This window comes from Lathyrus oleraceus, chromosome 2, assembly GCF_024323335.1.
Source record: "Lathyrus oleraceus cultivar Zhongwan6 chromosome 2, CAAS_Psat_ZW6_1.0, whole genome shotgun sequence".
Lineage (NCBI taxonomy): Eukaryota > Viridiplantae > Streptophyta > Magnoliopsida > Fabales > Fabaceae > Lathyrus > Lathyrus oleraceus.
The window spans coordinates 479,714,956-479,724,913 of record NC_066580.1 but is presented as its reverse complement, the minus strand read 5'-3'; the positions used below and the strand labels follow the sequence as shown (position 1 = coordinate 479,724,913).

Here is a 9,958-nt window from a genome sequence, read left to right as displayed (position 1 = left end):
GCAAACATACAAATTCAAAACACACCGCTAATTCACTTTTAAATACCGATATTTTAACCATTAGGCTCCTGGGAAAAAGAAAAAACTTAATTTCTTTAATATGTACCAACATAAATAAGAGGAAACCAACAATTTTAAAAAGACATGACTGTTATATTATAACCTTAAACTTTCGATCAATCAGCTATGAAGTGAAAACATTCTCTCTTTTATTTTGTCTTGAGTTAGCAACCATAACTTATTTATATCCTTGGACAAAAACAAATATCAAATCGAATGTAGTCTAATTTTAAGTAGAAACAGTGTTTCTCCACGATGATGATATGATATATATTACAAAAAGATTTACTCCTACAACATTAAATGCTTATTAAGTTGCATGAGGCTGTCATCAGGCCTCATTCTTAATTGCCAAGCTACAAATGTATAAACAGTGCCTTGGCTTGTAAAGAAAAAGAAAGTGAATAAATGCAAAAATATTTCCGCACTCAATGTTTATTCTCGGTTGTTATCGTCACTTCTGATGTACCAACTACAAGCAACAAACTCAAACGAAAATTACAGCCATTGGGTAAGAATAACTTATATGGTTGGGCAAAGACAACCAACGAACAATAAGAGGAACAATCGACAAAATTGGTCCGGCAGCGGCAGCAGTGTTGACACAGCGCAGAGTACAACAGCATGACAAAATACTAAATGACATACTAAAATGCCCTTATTTCATTCATTTTCAGGGCGTAACAAAAGAGGAAAACAAAAGTAAGTTAAAAATGAGGATACCATTGGCCCAAATATTGTAGAAGGTACCTCTTGTAATTCCATCTAAGAGTACAAAATGTTTTACCTCAAGCATGTAAACAAGGCCAAACTGCACGGGGTAACTATGACAGAGATGCTATACTAGTATTTCTTTATATCCTGTGGGTGTCCTGGGGTATCAGTAATTCTTCATAGTCACCAACCAAGACCTGTTTCAATTATTATAATTAGCTCATATAACCAACCAGATAGAAAAGGCTTAAACACTAAACTTTTTAAACGGTAACAAGATCAACTGCTATTACCTTGTGTTGATTGCTGGCATAAGCATATTCTACATATAACAGTTTGCGCTCTCCAGGACAGGGATCACAAAAGCCCATAATTCCTGATTTCTTTACACCTTCGTGAAGCTGCATCAACAAATAGGACATTCATTACACATTATTCAATGACAATACTTGCAGCCGCAAAGGGGAAACTACGTGTTCACCTAAAACCTAATTTTGGTGAAGTTACAATCTGACTTCAAATTCAACATCATTCAATAGGAATTCGCTTGATCAGTAATTGATCAAAATTCAACATGTAATCCATACAAGTAGTAACTTCTAAGTGAATTTTCTCACTTGAAAAACCTTTCAAGTAGGTTTTTACAGCTTCAGGATAAAGGAAGGTTACAGTGTTGATCAATAGCCCAAGACTTCATAGTTGAGATAAATGCATTGATCAACAAATACATGTATTGAAAACACACTTTTAGAATATAAATCTCTTTGATGTAAAACTTATGGTTCATAAATTTAGTCAGTCCAAGAAATTAAACAGAAAAACATAAACCTATACTTAACTCTATTATTCCATTCCGTGCTTTATATAGTGCATGCAAAAAACTTTGTTGGTTGAAAATTATCAAACTTTGTAATTAACAGATCTCTAGAATAATTTTTGAGAAAAAGTGAGGAACCATACCTTAAGTTGACCAGAATCATTTACTAGAAAGTTCAGAGGTGTCGTAACATCAATGACTCCTGAAGTAGATTCAAAACTTGTTTCATTCGACGAATACAAGTTGTTTAAAATTGTATCACTTCCATAAAGCGCTTTCAGAATAACCAGTCCATCCATTTCTAATTGCTTGCTTCTTTTCCTATTGGCCACATTTTGTTGTAATTTCTGAGCTTTTTCAGCTGCAGCCCTTCCTTCTTGAACCTGCACAAGTATTTGCAACCGGGAAAGGAGAGGAAGGGGGTGTTAAGCTAACTCAATATTTACATTCATTTATATTATATGAATGTAAAATGAAAAATAATACTAATCAAGCATTTAAATAATACACATGTCTCTACTTAGTCTATTCTATCAAGATTGCTGCCAAATTGTAACCAAATTGTGAAAAGATCATGAATATTTGACTTTTCCGACACGTGTCATACAGAAAAAATCATGAATATACCAAATTGTGAAAAGATCATGAATTAACAATTTTAGGATGTCCCCATAATTCAGCCATATTATGTGAAGCATGGACGCCTCTAGAATTAGGCGTGCCGCGGTGTCGGTTTTCGAAACTTGTACAACACCCGTATGACACGTGTCAGAAAAGTCAAATAAATGTTCCCAAAAAAATGGTTTATTTCGTTGCTTCGACACTTTGAATTAGTGTACCCGAATGACACTCATATCACACGGGTCGGACAATTCAGATAAGTGTTTCAAAAAAATATGTTTTTTTTCTTTGCTTCAAGACACCTTTATACATTTTTTTTGGACAAATCTCATTCACATCTAAAGAATTAAAGACATCACTTTTGATAAGAATATTTTTAACTCTTTTAATAATAGATGGATAAATGAAGATCAAATACTATCAATATATGTAGTGGTGTCGGTGTCTTATGTGATATAGACATTATCGGTGTCGGAGTGTCCGTGTCGTGCCGTGTCCAGTGTCTGTGTCGGAGTCCGTGCTTCATAAGCCTTATACCATTGCGCCATCCACCATATTTATATTGAGGATTTTTTGCTCACTGCCATAATCCACCATCGACAAGACTGTACCAATGTCAATAGGACAGCATGATTAACACTACCTAAAAGTCTATAGTTAATGTGGAAAAGACACATTCGAAGGAGTGACAAATGACACAAGATGAAAATTGGAACCATCTTATGGCTCCACATAGCATAGCAGTCAAATATATAAAATCACAGAATTCTGTTAAGACATTCAATGAATGGTTAAACAAAAAAAAGTAATTGGGAGGGGGGTAGATTCACTCATTATACCAAAGTGTGCCTATACCATGAATTAACAAGAAGCAGAGCCCAAACTATTAAAAGTGTAAATGACCCTAGTTATCACACAGGAGGAAAATATAGGATGTCTTACATGAGGAGAGTACAAGTTACACACCAGAAACAACTATACTTGGTTAATAGTACATTAATCATCCATACACCACTACCAAAAATATAGTATGGAATCCTCACACAACTACTCGGTTAATAGCAAATTAATCATCCATACCTGAGCAGAACTTTTCCCCTCCTTCTCCAGAGCCTTCTGCTTATTCCTTTTAAGGTAATACGGTTTAATGAAAAATTTCTGAAAACACAACTTGAATATTAGATGTGCATCTATAAACAAAACAAGTTATTTATATTAGCTACAATTTTAAGGCCATATCATCATATTGTTCAATAAACCAAACAAGCGCGTCTAACGTATTAGCTAAACAATAAGTAGTTATTTTGATTTTTCCTTTAGTTTTTCTGCACCAGAAATAGTGGTAAAAAAGTGGTAAGAGATGATCAAGATTTTTTAAACTAATGGTAAAACAAAAAGCAACAGAAAACAATATAGATGTAAGCAGCAAATATAGCCGATAACCTTGTGAACTAGAAAAGGTATACTCTTAATTTAGAAAGGGAAGATTATTAGCATGCAGCTGGCTATATTCTTTGATGAAGTAAGTAGTGCATATTATTTTGTTCAATATGTAGATCATTGCAACCATATAATTTTTTTGTAATTTGTGTTAAAAAAATAACCACAATTCACAACAAATTAATTTACATTATAAATATAACTTTCAATGGTTCCTTATGTTAAGAACGGCAATATATTTAATATTAAACTAGGTCGGCCTCGTTAACAATATCACCCTGATGATACTGATAGCTTATTTGGATTCACATTTTTTCAGCAAAGGGAAAATTAAGGGATCAAATTATTAATGTTAAGAGGAAAACAAGTGAAAATAGTTTCCTCTTAAAGATAGTAGCAATAACCTGAATGTAAAATATTTAAAGGTCTTCACAAAATAAATTTCCAGACAGCACTGACAACACTTAAAACTGTTCATGAGTTGGTTATCAACGTAAAGATAATTTGAATTCACCTTCAGAACTAAGTAAAAAGATGCTGGAATAACAAATGCTCCAGTAGCAAACACGGGATTCAAATAATTCGTCAGCAAAATCTGCAAGTAATAATACATAGAAACAAAGTAAGTCAAGCAGGAAAATTTAAATTGCATGAATATAATAATAAAAATAATAACAACAACAACAGTGTTATTTATAACAGTAATAATAAAGAAGACTCTTCTTACAGGAACAACCAGCTTCTGACCCCCACGATAGAGTTCAAATCTCCAGGAAATACCCTGAAAAGGTTAAATAAAATGCATGACAATCTATACAAAAAATCATTAACAAAATATAAAAAAATAACATTTTGTATTGAACCCTAAAGTGAGGGGAAGGGAGGATTATGAAATGGAATCTTTAAGTTTCCATAGGTGGAAACAGGGAACCGTTAATGTGACATAATAAAAACATAATATGGCCTAATTCAGTATTTGAATAGAGTATTTTAAGAGAAAAAGTAGTTTTTTGGACCATTAAGAGTACTGTGTCCCAAAAAAGCTTGTGTTTCATGACTGGATCAAGAACTTAACAAAATGCGTAGTAATTTAGCAGGGTATTTTAACAGGTAGAATCCCAGAAATCATACCAGTCTCTTTAGCTACTCGGTATGGTGAAGAAAAGGGGAGTGAAAAATATAAGTTAGGTCCTTCGTCCTCCATTTTATTTTTTCTTCCCTACAATACAGAATATGAGTCCTCATTACCCTATAGGACGGCCGTGTTTGTGCTTCTGTTTAATTCTTTAAGCTGCTCAAATAATATGGTGATGAAAATGGAAAACTGGAATACTGCATGAAGATTGATATTTTTATATTAAGTTAGTGGTGGTCCTAGGTGTTTATGTGTAGGCAAGTTTTTTGGGCAGGATGACATGCAGATTTAAGGTTTATGGGTAGAGGCTTGAAAGTTTGATGTCAAACCATTTGGCTTGAAATACATAATACACACATTTCAAGCCTAGAAAGCTCTTGCATGAGGAAACCTGTTAAAGATGTTACAGAAGTATAAAACCATTTACGTACACCACTATTTATAGGTTTAAAGTTTTGACACGGTACATGATAGCAAATGAATTTAAATTGTAACAGCAAATATAAGATTTTCACCCTAAGCCTAAAGTTAACCGCTTTAATTAAACACATAAAGGAAGACATGAACTATAAACATGGATAATAGTAAAAGAAATCATTAATGCAGTACCTGAATTCCTACTACATACAACCAGCGCACAGTACTGAATTTTGATAACTTCCTCCCACCACCAACTTCCATCTCAATGGAAGAACTAAAAGATTAAATGGTTTAATGTCAAAAACAGATAGCATAAAAACACATTCAAAAACTGAATATCAATGAGTAACAAAAATATATGGCGAGTACGACTAGCGATCATGCAAAATCAGCTTTAGTAATCATCAAAGAGTGGTAGACTCACTAAAATTAGCATTCAAGAGATTCTACATGCTGTTTATGGCATATTTTAAACCATTATAAATATTCAAATTTACTGCTATCAATATTTTCCCAACCATGTGGGGTCAGATACAGGACTAGATGATGCCATAATAACCATCTGTCAGGCTATTACCTATATCAATTTAAAAGATATACTAGTAAGTTTATTTCTGAATCGTTCTTAGAAGTATGGAATATAGTTTTTCTTGGTCACCTCCATTTCTCACTATTCAACTATTCAGTCTAAATGTCATGTTTGGTCAACTCTCCTTAGTAGCACTTCCATGGATCTTCTCCACATATGTCAAGCCACCTAAGAGAGACTATATCATCTTTTTTACAACTGTAGCTAATTCAATTCACAATCTTACTTTGTATTGTGTAATCCACCTATTCATTTAACGTTCTCATCTCTGTAACATTTTCAATCATGAACCTCGTGGAGTTCTATACTCCAATATTCAACTCTATACTGAAATTTGTGTCTCCTGCTAAATTTTTGTTCTATATGCTCTATTGTTCTATATCTTAAATTTTTATTTATTTAATCTTTCGATGCTCCAAGCTCCAACACTACCGTCTGCAAAAAGCAGTTATCATGACACCATCTCTTATATCTCATTTAAGATATAATATGATGAATGAGAATCCTCGATAGAGATGTTTAATAAGATCACTGCTTTAAAGAAACCGACTGCAACTGCTCAACACTTTATCCTAACCATCCCCTTTCAATTAAAATTTAATCAAGAGAAGAAAAAATTCCCCTCTTTCATTTTGATTCCAATGAAAAGGAAATTTTTCTTCTTTGACCGTATCAGATGCCATCTTTTATACCTTTGCAGTTTACCAAACAAGAAAATAGACCCCCAGAATAAAAGACGAAAGAGACAGAGGTGTATGGAACGTCACTGGTTGAGGAACCTCATATAATTCAATGTTAAGGGGAACTGAAATAGGCAGCCATTCCTAACCAATTCTCTAAAGGAGTTGTTGACTAGATGGATCAACTAACCCTGTTGACCTTAAAAAAAAAAACATGATTCCACAATGGTATACTATTTCCTCCAAATAAAATCAAAGAGGAAACTTGAAAACAGACATCCGAACTAAATTTTCAGCTAATCAGATTTTTCATACCTCCCAACTCTTCCTGCAATGCAGCCATGAGATTTAGAAGAAAATCTATGAGTATAATGAACTGATGTCTCAAAAGAACCTGTGCCGAACTAAAGGAGATGAGAAAGAATTTAGTATAGGAAAAGATGAAAAACATAAATTGCTCTATACAAATTAGCAAGACTTAAGACCACTATTCAAAAGATGGAAGACATGATCTGTCACTCTTTTTCTCTCTCCTTTTCGAAGAGTAGAATAGTGAATCATACTGGACAGCTTTTAATCAACAGGGTAGTGAATTTCCAGTACAAAAATACAATGACTGATTATCATAGATTATGCAGAAAACATTGAAGTACCTTCACTTCTCCAGTAGCAGTCCTTCTCTCATCTTTTTTCTGCCACCCTACGGCTACAGATGACTGTGATCCCAACAAGAGTTGTATCTGAAATACACACAAAGAAACATATCTCAGATAGAGGATATTCCAAAACTGTCTCATAATGCTTGCAGCAACAAAAAGCCCAACTCATCAATGCTTTGAAATGGCCAACACTTATATGACAAAATTCTGGCGCAATTTACTTAAAAAGAGATTTGGAAAGTACCATGGATACAAACTCTGTTGATGCTCATCTTTTACAAGATCAAAAAATATGTCCCCACAGTTAGAAGTTGTAAAACATAAAGACAGACTATTCATTTGTTCCCTAAAGTTTGGTATGTTGCCTATCCAAAGTAGATCTTGATTTTCTGGATGAAAGCCAGATACAGTGGATGCATGTCGATATCAACAAATCGCCCAGTTAAATTGATTAATCTCATATTTATCATTAGATCAATCTTACTTTAAGATCTATGCATTTCTACACAATGTTATGTAAAGTTGCCCGTGTTGTTATGCTGTCAACCTACATTCCAAGTTTTTATCTGTGTGCACTAGATATGATGACACCATAGATGAGAAAGAAAAGTTCATAGCATAGAATAAATTACACTTCCGTTTGTTGTATCTGACAGTTGGCGGGTCCATGCATTAGAAAGATTCAATGAACCATCTTTCAAAGACACTGTTAAGCCTGCTGTTGCAGATGAGTGTGAGGATATATGCCTGGGACATGAACAAGAAACATATAAACGAGGACTGACAAAAGAGCATTGCTGAAATAGATTTGCAAAAAACTAATTACCCACCGAGATGTCTGAACCCCAAGTAGTGAACGTAAACCAGCTGAAGCCATAAATTCTATTGACGAAGCTTCTGAAATTTGATGACTTAGTACAGCATTAGCAGCTCCACCACCTACATGTCCATCAACTGCTAAATTACCGCCAATCACAGCAACGCTTCGTTTTGACAACTGAGACTGAATTTCACTTGTCATTGCCATTCTGATGCCCAAAACATCCCACACAAAAAACACATAACATCAAATAAAATCATAAGAATGAATATCCCAACACATGCATCGCAACAAGCAGAAATTATTTAACTGTTGGGAACACATTTCAATAAAAATTAATCAAGATTCAAGAACACAAGGCATGATATCAACCAGTAGATTTCAGCTTTATCCATCATTTCTTATTTCTTATGTAAACCTTCAATTTCCAATACCATCAAAATCATTCCAACAACAAGGTATATACTAGAACACATTTTTAGCAATATTTATACACTTAAAAAATTTTAAAAAATAACAAAACGTTCCATTTTAAAATTGAAAAAAATGAACAAAGAGAAATACCCTTTGAAGAGGCCATCACCATGTAGATACTGTGGCAAAGACATATTAGACATAATTGTACCGGATGATTGAATCCGCGCCGCTCTCTTTTCCTGTTCCCTCATTCTCTTCAATCTATCCAATTCTGCTTTAATCTCTTCAGCTTTATCCAAACTCGGACCAAGTTCCAAACCAGATTTCAACCCTTCCATGCCATAGATATCATAAACTTGCCTTTTATTTGGATCTGACAAAATCTCATACGCTTCACATACTCGTTGAAAATTCTCCGTGGCAGCCTCTTTTAACTGATAGAGTAAAACAACGGCAGTGAAGAAATTGCAAAACGAAGTGGAAATAGCAGCGTAATAGAGAGTTTAACAATGCATACATTAGGAGACTGGTACTTATCGGGGTGGTAAAGTTGCGCCCATTGACGATATGCTCTGCGGATTTCTTCATCGGAAGCTTCGGGGGATAAATTCAACACTGCGTAGAGTTCTCTATTGTCTTGTTCTTCGTTCTGTTCCGCCATTGAGATGGAAAAATTGGAGCTCGAGTGGTTGTTAGGGTTTTGCAGAGAATGGTGAACGGAGAGGGTTTAAGGGTGAAAGAACCTTTGCTTACGTCAGCAATGGTTCAATCAAAACGAAATTGCGAATGGGGATGGAATGGTTTATCCGAGTGAGTGTGTCTGAAAATATTGTGAAAAAAAATCACTATAGTTAATTAAATTGCTTTTGGTTGTGTCCTATGGCGTGGAGCGCAGGAAAGGTTTTTTTTTTTACGGGAAGTAAATATTCAGGGAAATTTTACTCTTTATTTCTTGACCTACTCTTCGTTTGGACGGAAAAGAAAACGAAGAGAAAGGTAATGAGAGGAACGAAAATAAGAAAAGTTTCTTTAATGGCAAATTTAAATATGTATGTATATAATAAAAATAAAAGAGAAACTCATCTAAGAAATTTCTGCTCATAGATATTAAAAAATAACCTATTAAAGATACATTTAACTGACATAAATGTTTATTAACCATATTAAAGATAGATATGTATATCATCCACCGTCACTTTCTAGATATCTGAGGTGGACTAATCATTCAGTTCAATGTGTTTGGAACTGAGAAGAGAAAGATATCTCCACCAATGAGAAATTCTACCGAGGCTCCATTTTTGTTCACCCATATGAGATTTGACCACTGAGGAACCATACTATAATGTTGCTTACTCGAAAGGGTAAGTTGACTCGTCTCAAACCCTGTATAACTCATCTTTTTAACTTTATACACATTCTTCCATTTAACTCATGTTGCCTTAACCCCCTTCTTTGGAATCCAATAGAGAAGGCACATTTACATATCAACAATCTTATCCCACATTGCTATTGACTTCTTCGTGAAAGAGAGAAAGAATATAGGGATAGAATTTAAAACCAAATTGAGAAGAAATGGCATTCCATTA

At 34.1% G+C, this 9,958-nt stretch overlaps 1 protein-coding gene across 1 annotated transcript; it reads right to left on the bottom strand.

Moving 5' to 3' along the window:
* Positions 1–461: 461 nt before the first annotated feature.
* LOC127120621 (chaperone protein dnaJ 13) lies at positions 462–9,212 on the bottom strand. The gene is made up of 13 exons (XM_051051128.1): positions 8,890–9,212; positions 8,520–8,806; positions 7,966–8,163; positions 7,768–7,882; positions 7,130–7,216; positions 6,792–6,880; positions 5,397–5,481; positions 4,380–4,433; positions 4,167–4,247; positions 3,293–3,370; positions 1,735–1,974; positions 1,068–1,175; positions 462–971 (listed from the first exon to the last, which is right to left on the bottom strand). Exons 1-13 carry the CDS (start codon positions 9,031–9,033, stop codon positions 915–917), a joined length of 1,623 nt encoding a protein of 540 aa, XP_050907085.1. The 5' UTR covers positions 9,034–9,212; the 3' UTR covers positions 462–914.
* Between the last annotated feature and the right edge of the window lie 746 nt (positions 9,213–9,958).

Bases quoted from the DNA above. Each gene is read 5' to 3' on its own strand.
- LOC127120621 (XM_051051128.1), bottom strand. From the start codon at position 9,033: ATGGCGGAACAGAACGAAGAACAAGACAATAGAGAACTCTACGCAGTG. The intron at 4,248-4,379 runs GTAAGAAGAGTC...TATTACTTGCAG, and splicing joins GTCAGAAGCTGGTTGTTCCT to ATTTTGCTGACGAATTATTT. The intron at 972-1,067 runs GTAATAGCAGTT...TAATTGAAACAG, and splicing joins ATGCCAGCAATCAACACAAG to GTCTTGGTTGGTGACTATGA.